The 18,734-nt window shown below is 33.9% G+C and overlaps 1 protein-coding gene across 4 annotated transcripts in view; it reads right to left on the minus strand.

Annotated features, from left to right (window-relative positions):
• Nucleotides 1–18,734, minus strand: part of OPA1 (OPA1 mitochondrial dynamin like GTPase) — a 53,091-nt gene that overhangs the window by 28,528 nt on the left and 5,829 nt on the right. Inside the window, exons 5-19 of one of the 4 annotated variants that reach the window (XM_083849492.1) lie at nucleotides 17,455–17,508; nucleotides 16,732–16,799; nucleotides 11,038–11,148; nucleotides 6,251–6,304; nucleotides 5,687–5,791; nucleotides 4,658–4,744; nucleotides 3,607–3,720; nucleotides 3,150–3,230; nucleotides 2,645–2,719; nucleotides 2,271–2,342; nucleotides 2,019–2,118; nucleotides 1,325–1,455; nucleotides 746–818; nucleotides 582–654; nucleotides 154–269 (exon numbers count right to left, since the gene is read on the minus strand). In XM_083849492.1, coding sequence (XP_083705618.1) covers nucleotides 154–269; nucleotides 582–654; nucleotides 746–818; nucleotides 1,325–1,455; nucleotides 2,019–2,118; nucleotides 2,271–2,342; nucleotides 2,645–2,719; nucleotides 3,150–3,230; nucleotides 3,607–3,720; nucleotides 4,658–4,744; nucleotides 5,687–5,791; nucleotides 6,251–6,304; nucleotides 11,038–11,148; nucleotides 16,732–16,799; nucleotides 17,455–17,508 — 1,314 coding nt within the window. The remainder of the gene's footprint in view (nucleotides 1–153; nucleotides 270–581; nucleotides 655–745; nucleotides 819–1,324; nucleotides 1,456–2,018; nucleotides 2,119–2,270; nucleotides 2,343–2,644; nucleotides 2,720–3,149; nucleotides 3,231–3,606; nucleotides 3,721–4,657; nucleotides 4,745–5,686; nucleotides 5,792–6,250; nucleotides 6,305–11,037; nucleotides 11,149–16,731; nucleotides 16,800–17,454; nucleotides 17,509–18,734) is intronic. The other 3 variants (XM_083849493.1, XM_083849494.1, XM_083849495.1) reach the window with 3 other exon arrangements.

The following is an 18,734-nucleotide window of genomic DNA, read 5'->3' on the forward strand; positions in this document are numbered from 1 at the left end:
TGAAGCAATTGTCATGTCATGAGTAGTTGTCATCATACAAAATATATAAAACAATTGTCCAAGCATGATGGCTAAACAGCATTACATGCTTGTGGAAGAACTGTTTTAACAGCAAGTTGCTATTTCACTTTGTCTTTTGAAGTTGATGTTTACCTTTAAAAGCATCTGCTTGCTGCTCCACAGACTCTCTCACCATTTTCCAAAAGCAGTCTGACACAGCAAGACTTAAGTTTTTTGTTGTCACCTGGTGTGCCTTCAGCATAGATGTCCTGTAAAGAAAGATAGCTATAGGAAACTATTCCATGTACACCCAAGCTTCCTGGACCCCGTTTTCTCTTCACAAGAAGAAAGCTTTGCTTTTTTCTTTCATCCTCTCATCTCTCTTTCTCTCTGCTCACTGACAGTGAGTATTAGGTAACAAGACTAGCTTTGTCACCTCAACAAGGTGCTTAATTTAAGCAGAAAACATCTCAAATAGCACTTCTGCACTGCAATCTTTATAACATGTTCAACAAGAAAAACTAATGCTAGCATTTACCAGCACAAGCCCATTTTAGTAAAAGGAATAAATTCCAACATACTTCAACAACTTGGAATTTTGAAAAAATTCCTCTTCATACTCTTTAATAGATTCAATGCTTTCACTGCTGTTTCCTGGAGAAAGAAAAGAGTGCTGCAACAGTTCTATTTAGACAGTTTTCTCTGCTATTAAAGAGAAAATAAGCAGAGCCAGAGCTCTCTTTACCTTTTCCAGTAACAACTGCAAAATAACCCAAAGCTTTCATTGGGAAGAGTTTGCCTTCAATTATCTGCTGGATCTATGAAGATAAAGGATAAAAAAAACATGGTGAATTTTGCATAGAGATATTCTTTCCTTCAGTGCAGTTTTACAGCCAGCTGCATATGTATGTAAGCATAGATTACTCTAAGAAGCAGTTTGTCAAGGGACTTTAAGTTCTACTGATATTTTAAAAAAAAAAAAAAAGAAATATAAGAAGGCATAAAACAAACAAGGCATAACATCACAAATCATGAAATAAAGTGAAAAAGCCTATCCAAGAATACCCTAAAGCCTTCCCAGCAGGTTCCACTTCCTGAGGTCACTTACTTGAAAGGAATCACTACAAAAGCATGCTGTACCCAAGCTGTAACTTGACTGAAATCATGTCACTGACCACTAAAAGCAAAGCCTAAGAGAGATTAAAACAGAAACCACTTCAAAAAAAAGTCATATTGAATAGAGATCAATAATTTTGACAGCCTCAAACATTTTTCTGTGTGTGACTTTAGCCATCATAACATGAAAAAAAAAGTTTAAACTCACTCTGCTTGGGCTAGCCACATTTTTCTCAGCAAGATCAACTTTAGTCAGCACAAAAATCGTCCTTTTTCCTTGGGGATCCATTTGGCTGACTAAGTCTGTGACAATACTGCGTTCTGCATCCACTGATCCATCTAAAATAAACAGTTATATTTTAGGGACTATATAAGGTGAGTCACAGTACTGAAGATACGGTAGGCATCAAATAAGTTTCATATTACAACTGTAAAACAGTAAAATTACACATGTATTTAACTTTCGGATACACACAGTGAAAACTTTCTTTGTTCCTAGTATCATAAAAATTTAACTTCATTGTACTAGTGTAAGTTCCCACCAAAACTAAAAGTTACACTATTTGCCAGCTTGTTCAAATATTAATCTCTTTCACTGTCTGTTACCTCCAAAAGCACTTTTGTAGAAATCTTGAATTTGATTACTATCACCATTTTCTTTTTAATGATAAAAATCTTATCAAAGCTTCTGCTGTCACTGACAGAAAAGATGCCTAAATTTACAAACGGGCATTTCATAGCATGCTGCTTTGTACACTGTATAAATTCCATGCATGGAAATAATCAGGAATTTTCCAAAAGGAACGTAAGAATTAGAATTAAAAACAAAACAAACCAAAAAAAATCAAACAAAAACAACAACAAAAACCTGACACTTGAATATCCATCTAGATTCTTGTTACCTTGAATACAAAGGATGATGGCATTAGGATTCTGCATGTAGGCCTTGCTGATGCTAAAGATAGTTTCCTTTGTATCCGGAGCCATACCTGATGTCACAGTCTTTTACACAGAGATATATAGTTAAAGGAAAGAAGAAAACAGAAAGATATAAAAAAGGAAAAAACAAACAAAAACAGTTAATGTTCTCGGTAATAACATTACTTTACCTACAGATCTTAAAGATTTTTTTTTTTTAAACACTGCATACTTACACTAATTACTCCAGGTAAATCAACCAATACCATTCTCTGCAAACCAGGACCTTTCACACTTAAGGATATAGTCTGTGAAGTAAAATTGAAATTAAATATTTATACATACACAGAACTACTTTGTATGTACTTAACACACAAAATAAACATATTTACATACACTTTAAGCCAGCAAGTCTGCAATTTTAAATAGGTCCAATTTTATATGCACATATTTGTGATATAAAACTGATTTTAACAGTTCAAACACACTTTGTGTAGGACAAAGTATTAAGTGTATACAAATTGGATTTGCTGTAGTCTGTTATTCGAAGAATACTTACAGAAGATATACATGTCAAACATTTAGTAGCAAATATCTGCACAAGCCTTACCTCAGTGCTAACAGTGCACCCTTCCTTCACACTATTTCTCATTCTGATTTCTATTTCATTTCTCAAAGCTGCAAGCTGTTTCAAGAAAAAGCAAAATATCAGACATAATATTTCCCCCAACCATGACAGAAGAAAAATGACAAACATAAAAAAAACCCCTTTACTTAGGGATTGTTCAAAATCTGTTTATAAACATGAATGAGTATGTCTCATACACATCTGAAAAACATGCTTGTTGAATAACTAGTTTGGTAAATGGGGCACTAAACTGCAGATTACCTGCAGACCCTTGTATACTCCCCAGAATGTCTCCTCCTACATCATTCTACCCATCTAAGTACTAGCCAAAAATCCTATTAAGAGACAATGTAACATCTAATATAATGCCTTGCCCCAGTGAACATACTTCACTCTAAATAAACAGGGGCTAACAGCCCATAAAGATAAAAAATTTTCAGAAAATTAAAAATCACATTAACTTCCAGTCACCTCTTTTTATACTTACATCCTCTTCCTTAGTCAGATCAAACTCCCGAGAGCTGTCTTTGAATAAAGCCACATGGTGGGGACCTTCGCTAAGGGTTACCTGAATGGTAAAAGCCTTACTTGAGAAAGCATGGTAAAACTAACATGGAGAAACATCAGAAGTACATGACATTTTTATACTTCCCGCTGCAGGCAGACATACGTATGTAATGCTTACTCAGCACAGAACTACTTATACAGTGGGCACTGTAAATACAGGAGTACTTACAGTAAGAACTACTACTACTCTGGCAGTATATACAGATCTCATATTGGCCTGACCAAGTTTTCTCATTAACTAACAACTCACCTGCTTAGATAGAGGCCATTTTATAAATGAATGTTCACATACGCTTCAAGTAATAGCTTAATCAGAGATAGTACAATACAAATAAATAAACAAGTAAATACTGATTAAGAGATATGACATTTCTTACCTTAACAGGGGAACGTGTCATCATCTCCCCAGACCCTCGAGGGAATATACGGGCTTGAGCAATCATTTCTAACACACTGGTTTTTCCTGCACTTTGATCTCCAACAACAACCACCTTAAGAGAAAGTTTAAACAACCACTGGTTTTCAGCAGACCATTATGAAAGCTTAGACAAAAGCTGACTAAATATGTGTTAATCCATACCAATGCTGGCTGTGTTATGTTTGACAACAAAAACATTTGCTTAAATATAGAATCCCTGAAGAAATGTTAACTTTTATTCAAGCAAAAATTTTGAATTTTGCTTCAGACAGCACTCTCCATACAGCAGCCTATGGGCCTAATCTGCCAGGCCGTCTAATGACAGGAAGAAGTGCTTGCTGTTCTCACAGCAGCCAGTGCTTCTCTGCTTGTGCATAGTCCTTTCAGTCAGGTGAAAGGCTCAACATTAGTCATCTGGTAGATGCTGCTTCTGCCTGGAGAAGGCCAAGACTTGACGACTTATTGTCACATCCCATCTTACCAGCTCATTATAGAAGCCACCAATGCCAGAGGCGGCTGCACAAGCAGGAAGCATTCCCATCTCTCCACTACACCAGCAGTTAAGACGAGGCAACCTCCTCCCCTCCAACAGCAGCACTACGGTGGGGAATTAGCTGGGGCACCTTTACCTTCTCAGCTCTACTGATACACACCTTAAAAACACGTTTTTTTGTTTTTTTTTTTTTTAAAGTTGAGAAGGCTGGGATATAGCGAGTGAGACCATTTAAAATAAAAGGTTGATAACAGCAGCTATATCCAGATCCAGACAGGGTTTTATCCGTAAGTCAAGGCAGACTTAACATATTGCACTGGTTACTCTCAAACTTCAACACTTAAAATGGGCAATATGTATTTATGCAAAACCCTTGGAGATCCAAGAAAACAGCCTAACTTTAACTCTTAATTATATTCCACGATAATCCAGTGTTCTATCCAATTGTAAGATCAGTCTTTAAGTTAAAAGCAAAACAAAACAATAAAAAACCACAACTGACTTTTTATTGACTTACTCGAGGTAGGTGATCTTGAGTGTTATAGCTGGCATCATAATCAGACAGGATATCAAGTACTTCAGAATACATATCAATCAAAGATTTCTACAAAAATAAAAGCAGAAAGAATACACTCAGCCAACTAACAGAACAAATATTGGATTTCAGACAACTTCATCTGTACATACTATAAATTCAACCGTAAAAGCATGTTTATATTCTCCTCAAAGAATAACAGACAGTTAGAAACCTAAACTATATACACTGCAGCACAGATTTGTTTTATGAAATACAATACCATGTAAAGTCACCCCTTGCCTTCTGTGGATAAACATACTACAGCTGCAGATGCATTGTGAAAGAAGAAAATCAGGGCTCTTATATACAACACAAGAGTCCAACAGGGCTCAGGCTTCACAGCTTCCAAGTACAAAGCTGAACTGAGTTTCTTCCGTTACACACCTAGATTTAAGTTTCCAGTTAGTTGAACAGTAAGCATTAAGGAAGGTATTGAACTATCAACTTCGTTTGGTAAAAATAAAAACTTCTTGTCTTCAGGTTTCCAGAGGAAAGATGAAGACCCATATTGATCAAAAGCAAAAAGCATACCTGGTTAAATCTCTATGGATTTATACAGGACCATTAAAAGATGTTTCTTGACTCTGTTACTAAATTCCTACCAAACTCAGTAATGCTCATTACAAAGCATGGAGGTACCTGATCGTGTGTGTAAGAAAAACTGGAAGCATATTTATTAGCAAATATAGTGAAGCTACATAAAAACAAACAAACAAAAAATATCCCACAATTCATATTTTCCATTTAGATAAGTTATTTAGAACTGATAATCTTTCTGCTCTTCAACTGAACCCATTTCCCAAAGTAATATAGTTCAAAAAATCTGGTATATAAAAGCCTTAACATGTCAAAAAAGCATAGAAGTGTCATAACAAATGTTAAAAGTTCATATATTAATTAACAGATAAAACTTAGAATACCATCACAGAAAACATTGTATCTCTATACTAATGGTTAACACATAAGTACCTTTAACTTCCTCTGATGAATTCCTTTGTCATCTCTTTGCAGTACCAATTTTCTTAATTCTTTGTTCTCTTTCTCTAGTCGCTCAAGCATTCGTTGGTATTTGAGCTAGAAAACAGTGGTACAAATGTAGTGTCATAATTATGGAAATAGTACATTTTAGCAAAGTTTTAAGTACAGTTTAGCAAAGTTTTACCTATGAAAAACAAGTTAAAAACTGAAATATCAGTTGTAATGAAGCAGCACTCCACTCCTGGCATACTCCACATTTAAGGAATCTATAGCATTGAAAGCAAGGAAGATATTCTGGGACATTATGATTATGCATTTCCCCTACTCCTACACTCCCCTCTTACATTCAGTCAGCCCCTGTCAAAGAAAGAACAGATTATATTGACCTGTAGTCTGGGCCAGCATGGTTAACCCTGAATACTGAAGTGTGGTTTTTAATCTTCCAGTTCTTAATTTTTATCAAATATCTTATATTTCAGATGTATATTAATCTAGTAAATCTGAAACTGCTGCACACAAATAATTACTTAAGACATCAGTAACTCAGAAAGTTACCTGAGTGCGTAGAAGTTCTTCCTGAAGTTGATCAATCTTCTCTTTGTCAGAAACCTACAAAGAAAAATAATCATGGCTACTAACACATTGTTTAGTTAATCCACTGCAAGTAACCAAATCATAAACTGAAAGCTTCATTTCACATAAGATTGATTTTACATGCATTTTAAAGCAACTGAAATTCTTCAATTTGCATTTAAAATTCAGCTGATGGAAAGTTCCATCTGCAACAGGAGGATCACATGAAAAGGTCTAAACTCCAATGCATGCAAACACAAAAACTAACCCTTCAAGATTTTGTAGTAGGAAAGTGGGCTTAGGGGAAAAACAACTTTGTATGGTCACTAGCCTAAATACAATTATGTGGTCAAACTCCCAGGATCTCTTATGCTTATGTCCTGAATTAGCATGTACTTGATAAGACGCAGTCACTAAAACACCTGCTTGTTACAGAAAGTACTTTTCAGGTGAGTGTTCACCATTTCTGAAACTTTCAGGGGATTTTTATTTCAGATTTGTTTTTCAGAATTATAATCCTAAACATTCATGTTCAACTTCATAAAATATAGTTCTGACAGTCTTGAAAGGTAGTTTTAGATTTATTTAAATTACTTTAAAAAACTGGAAAAATTAGGCTATTAGAACACAAAACATTTTGAAGTTCAAGTCATAAATGCAATAGAGACATTTTTAGTCAGATACTTTTCAAATTGGTTCATCAAGATGTAATAGACAGTTGTTCAAATGAATCCATTTTTAATATCATAGACAAAAGCATGAACCGTGCAATACAAATCCATATGGTGTAAATCTTTACAAGCAACATGAAACTTAATGGTTGACTGATGTAATTAAATTTAGAAAAAAATGGTAATTGAAAGATTCTTTCACACTGAAAGAATGAATTAGGTAAAAGCCTTAATCTCTAAATAAAGCTTGTAACATTTACAACTCAAGTTAGCTTCACATCAGAAAGACTGATTATCTAACATGCAGATGACATCTGTCATTTAGAGAATATAAATCAATTTAGTTACTATAATTTCACTCTAGTTGTTACAGATTAAACAATAAATCAAAATTATTCATATTGACAACATTAAGGTATTAAACCTATAATACACAGGATCACGTATGCACTTCACAGGAAGCAATCAAGTTCATATTTCCATCAACATCCAGTTGTTTTCTTATTCACAAGCAGCAAAGGGCAAGTATTGCAAATTAACTTTCTTTTCTTTTCTTTTCTGCTGATTAGTTAAGTGATAGCAAGAGTGCATCAGAAAGGGAAGTTTAGCACACTGACAATTTGATGCTTGCAGCTACAGCACAGTGTATGTAACTGTTTGTTTACATATACACACACTTCAAACACCTAAGAGACATAAGGGGAAAATAAAATTAGAAAGGCAAAGAGAATAGTGTAGTGTATCAGGAAAAGCAAGAAAATAAAGGAAAGAGAAGGTGAACAAAGAGTTTCCATTTGGTGCAGATTTTCAAAGCAGCTAGCATCTTCCCACTTTCTGCTCTTAAACAAGCTCTTTCTGAAAGTATTTCTGGGGCCTTGATGCATCTTTGAAGAGCATACTTACAGGCGGTTTATTTCTAACCACATGAGCAATGTCTTTTACGTGCAGTATACTTATGTTAAACACAGTAAATAAAAATATTGCACTCAGCTACACATTGCAAGATGTGAAGCAAAGAATTACCTAGCACTAGATGATAATTCTGTCAAGGACAATTAGGTAAGTTATGTTAAAAATACACATCATTCTAGAACTGTTCGTTATGTTTCAGCTTTTGGTTCAGGTATCCTTTGAACATTTAGCCGCAATTAGTATATACAATATTTTCAACATACACTTCTTAATCACAGAATCGCAGAGTGGTTGAGGTCGGAAGGGAGCTCTGGAAATCATCTAGTCCACCCCCTGTGCCAACCAGGTTCACCTGGAGCACACTGCATAGGATGGCATCCAGGACGGCATTCTTTCAAGATCTCCAGAGTAGCAGACTCCACAGCCTCTCTGGGCAACCCCTTCCAGAGCTCCGTCACCCTCACAGTAAAGAAGTGTTTTCTAATATTGCTAACTATTTTTTAATTTGCCAATAAAAGTTAAAACTACCATAACATTCTGAAGTACTAACAGTCAGACGTGACTAATCTGGGATTTCTATTCACTTAAAAAACTTAAGTGCTAAAATACCTCTATTTCTCTCTCTCTATATATATATTTACACACATAAAATTTTGTTTAATCCAGCTCAGCCAGGTTTGGACATCGAGATGCCTCCTTCTTTCCACAGTGCCACCATAAAGACTTATAATAGAAGAAAACTGTAGGGCCATTTTTAATCAGATTCCTGCACATAAAGATGCAGATACCTATTTACTAAGATTAGCAGAAGCTCACATTTTATTCTTTTATAGTTGCTCACTTTGCACAGTGATTGCTTTCCAGCAACTTTTGTCACAGGTTGTATAAAATAAGTACGTGCCTCTGAAAATTCAGTACCTTTGAAACTACTATTTATTCTCTAACTAGACTATAAATAATTCTAAATTGATCTTCAACAGAAGAACTGCAATTATTTCCAGTGTTATAAATGAATATATCAATACCTACACAAAACACAAGAAGCAACCATGTGCATCACAGCTATACAAGAATAATCAATTACACTGCTAAATATTTATCAAAAGACTGACAAAAAACAACAGGAAGCAATTACATTTTTGCTTTTAATACCCTCTCCTGATTATAAGTTGAATAATAGTAAGAATTATCTCATAACTGAAGCAGATTTAACATCGAGTAGTTAAATTAAAATAGAAAATGTGCAAGTAAATCAAGCAACAGAACTTCAAAGAATGGAAATGAAACAGTAATTTTCTCTAGCAGGTAGGCAAGCAGAGCCAATTAAGTTAAAAAAAAATAAACAAGGTTAGTTTATGCCCCAACAAAATGACATGCAATGACATATTTCAATGACAGTAACAACTTCTTCTTCCAAAGATGAATTTGGATAAATGAATCTGATTTATAACCTCATGTCAATATATTAAAGAAAATGTTTTACCACATCTTTCAACTTACTTCAAGCAAAAAGATTAATGTGACAAAAAAAAGAGAGACATTCCTTGTCATTAGGTGTGGATACCAAACACCACACCTGAATGCTAAATTAAGATTTTTTTTTTTTATATGCAAGGGCAGTTAGATTTCCAACACTCAGAAAACACAAAGAAGTACCTGCCTTGGAGGACAGGATAACACTTACAGGGATAGCCCTTACAGCTATTTCACAGCTTGGGAATTGTAGAATTAATTGCAAGAAAGTGCTAACAAGGTAGAATTTCCAACAGAAACAAATGTAATATCAAGCTCATTTTTTCCCCCAATTCCCTTTATTATGCCAATACATTTTTATATATCAAATAATGTATTGCTTTTACGCCTTCATATACTTGATCATAAACTTCAAGCTACTATTCTATACTCCAGCGGTCTGAATAAACAGTACACAATCTGTCAGAGGCTGAAGGAGTTACCTCTAATAAAAAAAAAAAAAGAAGACATGAACAGATAGAGAGCATTTAGACCGCTGAAGACATCTCTCCTCTTCTAAATACTCATTTGGAAGGGAATGAATGTGAGGATAGAAAAAAAAATCCCTCTGACTCTTGTAGGACACCTTTTGAGATAAAAAATCATCTCAAATAATTGCATTTCCATTGTATTGTTATATGATGTCTAGATTCACAACTGATGATGGAATACATAAGAGTTATGTTAAATCCAGAGATAATATTAGCTAACTAAATTTCAAAAATACTTAAATTTAAAATGCTAGTATAGTTTCAGAGAACTAATTGATTTAAGTGATTTCCTCTGTTAAAACACTGCAAGTCATGAAAACTGCAGCTATGCAACTGCTTAAAAGTTTAATTCCCATTTACTGTGTTATTCTTTCTGTGGGAAGTATCTTCAAACATACAGAAGAGTAAGTACTGTATCCAGTGCTCAATTCCAAAGCTGTTCAAAGATATGAGGAATCAAATATTTTTGGGGGCACTGAAGCAAACAATAAAGAAACGTGGTTAAGAATTGTAGGCTATAACAGAATAGACTACTAAAATATCCCAAATTAGGAAGTATTTCCAATTCGCCTCAGCTCTATAACAATGAATAGTTCATAAATGAAGTAAGTAAAGTCACTTGTGGATGTTCAACAACCACAGTGTATCAATATAAACTAGGTTTTAAGAGAGACAATAGACAAGCAATATGTTTGATGAACACAGAGTTTTTAACAGGAGTATTTAGAAACAATTTTGCACAGGCAATTAAAGAGCTGCTGTCACTTTCAGATTTGTAATATTATAAGCAGGAAAAAAATGTTCCCAGAGATGTATTGCCTACATATAGCTATACTCTCAAAAGATATAGCTATAGTCATCAAGTAACAGCAGAGTAAGTAAACTGGATATTTATTCACATACTTTCCTTAAATGCACTTTTTAATATATCAACTTTAAGTAACAGTTTTATAAAGGTAGAGAGCACTCAAAGTGATACAAAATATTTGTTTTGCTTTTAACACTCTGCTTGAAAAGCAATTTGGTTAAACTGAAAGACAACTATACACCTGTACCGAAGTTGTTTATAATAATTATTTGGGCCCATGATTTAATTAGAAGTTAGATTTTTCTATCTCATATGCAGGAGGCTGAAGCATTCGATTAGTGTGAACACAGTACATATTGTCCCTTAAGCCATCACCTTTCGCTTCTGCTGGTACGAGCCCGTGTTATATTGGCCAGCGGCTCTGCGTGCTTCCTCTTCGTGCTGCTGGATTTGTTGTTGTAACAGAATGAGTTCACCAAGCAGGCTCTGCCATGAGTTTATAATAAAAAGGAAAGGAAAAAATTGGGGGTGTAAGGAGAACAAATTTAAACCAAAGGGCATGACAAAGACAGATGAAAAACAGGTATGAATGGGTCAGTTCAAACAAAAGCGAAATATTATTATCAAGATCTCCTGCTAGCTAGCTGGAACTGGATACAACCAGCACAACCGTGCACCTTGCAAATCCATGAAAAACAAAAAAACATTTAGCTAGATTTTAAAAATATTCAATTTTAAATGAGCACCTACATCTAAATAAATAAATTAATTAAAATTCAACCACCATTGCTATAAAATATTGACAAAGGTTTCAGGATTTCATCTCAACTAAATAATATCAGAATTTCTTAAGTATCAGCAATTTTTCACAACTTAACCATGCAGGTATTTAACTAGGGTCTTTTGGATACTCTACACAAATTGGCGCAGAACCGTTAATCAGCTCAACTTTGTCAGTAATGTAAGAGCTCTCATTTTGTTCTTGCTCTCAGCAATGCAGACACTTTACAGAAAGATGACTTCTCCTGCTATTTAGCCTTCAAAGTAAGAGAAGCAAAACAGTTTCTAAAGCATAAAGTTAAAGCCCTCTCTTCACTTCTGTAACAATTTGCAGTTTAGAATAATGCTATCATAATCCTCCCTGATCACTTCAAAATCCCTGCAATGCAATTCTGATTTCTTAACTATTCAGCATTTCTGTGAAGCTTAGATTTCTTCTCTTCTTCCTCCATGCCAAATATTCCTGCAACAGTAAGTTGCCTTTCAGAAAGTCTTCATTGGTTCAAAGATACTATACTACCTTCTACTGGAATCTTATGTACAATTTATCTCAGAGAATGTAGATAAAAGAAAAAATAAATATTCAAATTAAGGTCTTTAAAAAATGTTACATCTTCTAAGAAAACTTTCAGTAAAATGGAGTTTCAAAAATGTACTACAGGAGTCAAAACAAATCCTGGAATAAAACTTTGATGTAAAGAATTCAAGACATCTGCCATTAATTTATACATTAGGTGCATGAAATACACACACAGGCATGTACACAGAAGGATAAACAACACAGGAGAGAATGGATAAAAGAAGAGACAATCAAATGACCAAATGTAAACATTTGTTAAATAGCAATTTGTATAACCTTTCTAGAATAGAAAAATCCTCACATTTGTATTTTATTGAACTACTTTGAGATTTATTAAATCTCTTTATTGGAAGACGGGCAAACACATTTGAACTGTGCCAAGAAATTGAGTGAAACAAAAGCAACCAACTGTTCAATTTCACTTCCATACAGCAACAGAGAGAGACATCCACATAGCTATATTTAGAATAACAACAACAACATTTTACCATTTCACAAGCAAGGTAATTCTCAATATAACCTGGCATGGTTCCTTTAAAAATTATGTTATTGGTCAAGAAAATACCAGAAAAAACACCGAACAAACCTGCCATGAAGGCCTTTTAGAATTTAAATGAGCACTGTAACAGAAGTTGTTTGAAGTCACCAAGTGTAACTATTTGATATGAAATTACTTTCTAGGAGGTCAGGTACCTCTGACTGTTACTCCGTAGAAAAATATGAAAAACCTTTTTAGAGTGAAGTCACCCCACTTAGTACAGTATTCAAGTTAAAAGGGCAAGATTGCTGCTCAGTAACACTTTCTTCTTTGTATACATCAGCCAATAACATTATTACCTTTGTTTTCTATTTCTTACTACATAAGTTGCAAACAAAAAAACAAAACAAAACAAAATCAACCAAACAACAAAACAAAACAAGAAGCAGCTTGAACAGCACGCAACAACACACACAACACCTAGCCTGGTATGAACTAGGATATAAATAAAAATTTTCACATCTCCCTGTCACTGTTCCCCCCCAGCCCTCAACTCCCTAAATCAGTCATTCCTATGTAAAACTAATTATTTTCTAAAATTCTAAAATAAGAATTTCATCTAGAAAATCAATGCTGACCAATTAATGGGATTTAAACTAATAAATTGCTTACAAGCATTATCAATCATGTTATCAAAGAAAGTAGAACAACACTAGTTGACAAACTTGATGGCACAAACTCTGGAAAGCCATCATGAGAATCTGGGTGCACAATAAATAAAATAACCCAAAACAAGTGCTGATACTGTAACTGCAGATACTTAAAAAAAAAAATCAAAACACATTAGTTTACATTAAGAGTTAAATATGTTGTATATCAGTTGGATATTTTTAATTTAAAAGTTCCTCACAACTGAAGTATGTGTGCCCCATTTTCAAGAGCATCCAGAGCCCATGCCTTGTTAAATTGGGAATGAAACTGGGCAATGAATACAGAAGAGAAAGTTATGTAAAGTTATGTAAACTTTGTCACATAATTTACGAAGAAAACAACAACAAAACAAAAATGAGAAAGCTAAAAAAAATATTAAAATAATCCTACTGCAAGAGACAACCTGTCAGCTATACAAAGAATACCTGAAAATGGCCCTGGAACTATATAAGAAGGAATTTACAAACATATGGGCATCAGTTTTCCTGTCCAGCATGTGTGTGTTCTGGAAAGCTATCCATACAAGGGAAATAAAGAAATGCCTGATGTCTGCAACTTTGTCCACAGTAATATTACTGTCCATACTTGATAACTACAAAGTTATTTCTTACTACTTTTCAAGAGCTGCAGATTTTAACTTAATTAGTTTTTTTTTTCCCCCTACAAGCTGTATCAGCACGTAGTTTTGTTTTGATGTAGTTTTTTTTTTGGATAGGAAGGAGGTTTATATGGATCACAAAGATTCTGTAATTTCCTTTATTTTTATGCTCACTTGGACATCAGCCAGCCAAGTTCCAGAGAAATAATTAGTGGACAATTAGTTCTTATGGATATACTAATCATCAACAACAAGATGAAAAGAAAATGTACGGAAGAAGCATTCCAGAAGTTGGGTCTCAAAGAGGTCATAATCATACTATATCACAGAACTGGAACGAATTCACAGTACAACATTATTTTCACCCGAACTGCCACATGATGGGTGGAACTGATATCCAAGTCAAGTGACACTCCTTTCCAAAACCTCTTTCTCATGTAGAATTCCTGCGCTGCTGCTTCCACTTACTGAAGGTGACCCTCTGCTGGCTAGGCAAGGCACTTTAGTCATTGCCAAATCCTCCACAGTGAACCAGGTTCTTAAGGCATGAGATTGTGTCAAAGTGACAAAGGCCGAGAAAGGACTGTATGCCTGGTTTTGAATAATATACATTGTATTATTTATTTACCTAGCTTCTAAGCCCCAAATCAAAAGTTGAGTTGCATTTTGGTTATAACCCAGACTATAAAGAAATTTTAAACTTTGGAGCCTGTTTGCCTTAATAGGAAGCTGAAACTCTTAAAGAGCTCTTTTTTTTTTTTTCTTTTTTCCTGTTTTGGTTTGTTTTTTTGGGGAGGGAAGATAGACAAGTACTGCAAAATAATTTTCCAAGAAGGCAATACTGCCATTTCAGTGAAAGTCTGAACTATTCCCACAGTAAAAAACATACAACACAATAAAATGTTTTACTACACTGGAGCTTTGTATAGCTATCTTCTTTCTCTGAAAGCAAAATTTCTTATTGAATCCACATGGAAACAGATTTAAATTCCATTTATTTAAATTACTGATCTGAGCACTCCAGTAATTTTAATTTTGTTTTCTTTTCGAAGAGTTGTACTTCTTGTATCAAACGAAAAGTTACCAACTAAACCACACATTAGCTGGAAAATTAGTTTGTGCTGGACAATTTTCACTGCTCTTATGCGCTCTCTCATTCTACAGAAAGTTTTATAGCCCTGTCTGCGGACAATGCCCAGTAACAATTCTACAACAATTCTACAGAATAGAATTCTTTCAAATAACATATCCCTGGATATTTGCCATTACTGATCTTTCCCTAATGAAACACTGAAAAACAGCTCATCAGCTGATCATCAGACATACTTAATATCATAGCATTGTATGCATCTGTACAATAACAATTTTTAAACTGGTATTGATTGGTAGTGAAAAAGCATTGTATGAAAAAAGGCCATCTTACTCATTGTCTAGAAAATAATATTGCTTGCCAATAAACCAAGCGACTGTGGTATGTTAGCTATTCATATCTGTCCTTTTTGAAATGTTATGACCAAAAATGATCATACTAATTAACAAAGCAACATCTTCTAAGTAGAATTTGTCAGATATAATTGGAATTATAAAAATTATTATACAGACTAAATTTTAAAACTCAGACTGGTTTAATATGGGCTGATATTTTCTCTACTGCAACTACATTTTTGCTGGCAACATTAAAATGCAGTGGTCACTGCATGTGAGAAAATGGAATAATAAGTATCAGTGATAATACTAGCACTCAGTAAAAATCTCAATTAATTTACTTACTGATGACAATAAATTAAGATGACCATTTCTTCACAAATCCATAGTTAAGGGATGTTTTTTGTTTCGTTTTAAACAGTGAAACCTGTGCTAAGCAATCATTCAAGAGAAAATAATTTTCTATGTATGGACAGCTTACTGACAAGGGGGAAACAAAACCTAAATTTATTTCTTATGTAGAAATCTGTCAGTGTTCCAAAGGGGAAAAACAATATAAGAAGTATGCTTTGTACAGGTTTCATTGTATTTCATATTGCCATGCAGAATGAATGTAGAATGTATACATGCCTGCATATACAGAAATGTCTTTCATGTAAAACTCTATTTCCAGTTCAGCAAACATTTTTTCGGTTGCAAAAATAAATATTTCATAATTTACAAATTCCCCAATATGTACCACTTTCATTCTTTAAAAAAAAAAAACAAACAAAAAAACAAAACACAATATACAGAGGAAAAATGAAAAGCCTTTAGAGAATGAGCAACTTTACCATCAAGGATTTAAATAGAAATAACATCTACTATTCATTAAAGCAAAAGATTTAATTTTAACTTCTTTACCTCAAGGAAAAAATGCTAACACTTTTAGTTATTTAAATACAGTAGCATTTTCTTTCCATGAAATTACAGTAATATTTTTTTCCAGGAAATCTTAAGAAAAATGTGATTATACACTTTTTAAATAAATTAAAAAAAAAAAGATTTCTTTTACAAACAGAAATTCTTTATTACAGCAGAGATCCTTCAGTAAGAATCACAACTGTGAACATGGCAACAGAAATGGAGTTGCAAGCAGAAAAAAATGAAAATAACTATAGAAGCCTATAGCAACTTCAGTAATAAGCTATCAGTTCAAATGCTACTGAGAGCGTGTCCTGAGAAATTCCAAATGCACACAAAATAACTAAAATGACCTTCTTAGAAACCAAGTTTCTGAAGAATGTAATACCTAAAGATTTTTGTGACTGCCTAGAATTTTCCTTACACCAAAATGTGTTTAGCACTATACTGTTTATATATAAAAAAAACCAATGCATTCTCTTCAAAGATAAATTCTATTAAGCTGCTTCAAATAAGTATCTACAATTAGCTGTTAAAGCACTTTAAAAAAACTACCTGTTATTAAGAGATTCATATTTGCTTGAGAGTAATTACCTTCTTGTACTGCTTGTCATTGTCATATCCCTGGTCTGTAGCTCTGAATGCTGTTTCTCCAGGAGAACCTAGGACACAATTAGAAAAATTCATTACAACATGCAAAACACACTTCAAAAATTAAAAAAACCACCTAATCAATGTAAAATAAACCTACATATTATTATTACCCTATGTATTATTAAATCAATAACCTTGCTATCAACCCAAAGAGTCACCACAAATAACTGAAAACAAAACTCAGTTTGAAATTCATTTGAAAATTTTATATCAAATCTAATTTGCGACTCAAAGTAGTTATTATCAAAAGGGAACAGGCAGCGTCAGCTAGACTATTTAATCTGTAAAAGCTTTTTTTGTAACTTTACTTTTTTTCTGATACACAAGATGATAATACAAATTCAATTGCATCGTTGTAATGATATGTATATATATATATATAAATACACACACACACACACATTCTTTTCTACTCTAATGAAGTTTTCAAAATAAGCTTCCTACAAAAAGCATCTGCTAAGGACTATGATAAATATCAACTACTCATTCTCACAGGGGCAGATCTAAGAATTTTTTAAAACAGTTGAAAGGTATTTGTAACTCAAAATTAACTGCTGTGAATAGATGTGTTTACACTGATATTCACTCCTCTTAGTACAATAGTGTTTTAAGAGTTTGCTTTAAAGAGGCAGGTTAGGGGCAGTAAAAAGGGCTTTTACACACCTAACAACAGAAGTAGATCAGAAGCTCCTATGACTTCACTAACCAAATTGTAACCTGTGAAAAATCAGCAGAAGAGGGGAAATAAAAATTATAAATACAAAACAAAATGCAAAATTAAGATGAGGGATCTTTATCTCATTTGGAGGACCACAAAACCATAAATGGCAACTATGCCCAGGTGAGTATGCTAACAAATTCCATTATAGTAGGTGATACCTCACAGTACCAGTCAATAACACACCACAGTTTTAAACAGGCAAAATATATAGGAGATTGTCATCTACTTGTCAGTCTGTTGATCTTGATCCCTGCTGAGTTTGTAGTGAGATGAATTAACTAATTCCACCATTAACAGTATTTTAAGAAAATGAAAACACACGTCTTAGGCACACTGTTATGCAAATATTCTCAAAAACACCTAAAGCGGTGACTACGATATCCCAGAGTTATCATCTTTCATAACTATGAATTTATGTTGTTTGGTAATTATTAAGATATACATCAGAAAGAATCTTTCATTCTGTTACAAGAAAGACTGGGTGAAGTTTTGAGCTGTGCTAAAGAGCAAGTCAGATAACGATGATGAAATCAATCATTTTTATATTTAAAGTCCATTGGTTAGAAATGTCCTATTTAAATCTAAAATTTGAAAACCTCTAAGTGTACTAGTACCTGGACACAGTGGATTGACAAACCATGCCCGTTTTGTGAAGGACTTAGAACTCCCACATACTGCATTGAAATGCAGCCCCTACCTAACCCGAATCTCCTAGCAAGTCTTTCTGCCTGGACACAGCTCCAGAAGATATCACTCAACCCAAAGATGACCCAGGTTACAAATCTCTTATCTCACATGCCTGCAACATTAAGCACCATCATTCTCTTAATTATCCAACTCTGTCTTCCTGTAACAGCTATAGCATAGTACTGTTACTACTGTCCACTGCCACTCACAACTTCTGCAAGTTCCAGCAGGACACTTGCAGCTTCTATGACTTACTGAAACAATTAACTTTCTATCTGTTTGTTTAGAGGTGAAAAAGAATTCTATTTTTCTATTCACAGTCACATTTTGGTTCCCAGCACCTGCTAACAGAATTCTTCCCTTTAAAAATCCATTACACTTACCTGTGTCCATACCACTTTGAGATGAGATATTCAATGAAAGGCATGCATTTTGAGGATCCACTTTGTTTTAGCACCAAAGGACATAGCTGTAACCTCATCTTGTAATATCTTATGTTCTCAAAATTAAAACTAAGCTGAAAAATTAGTCTCAC

The sequence above is a fragment of the Anser anser genome, assembly GCF_964211835.1.
Source record: "Anser anser genome assembly, chromosome: 9".
Lineage (NCBI taxonomy): Eukaryota > Metazoa > Chordata > Aves > Anseriformes > Anatidae > Anser > Anser anser.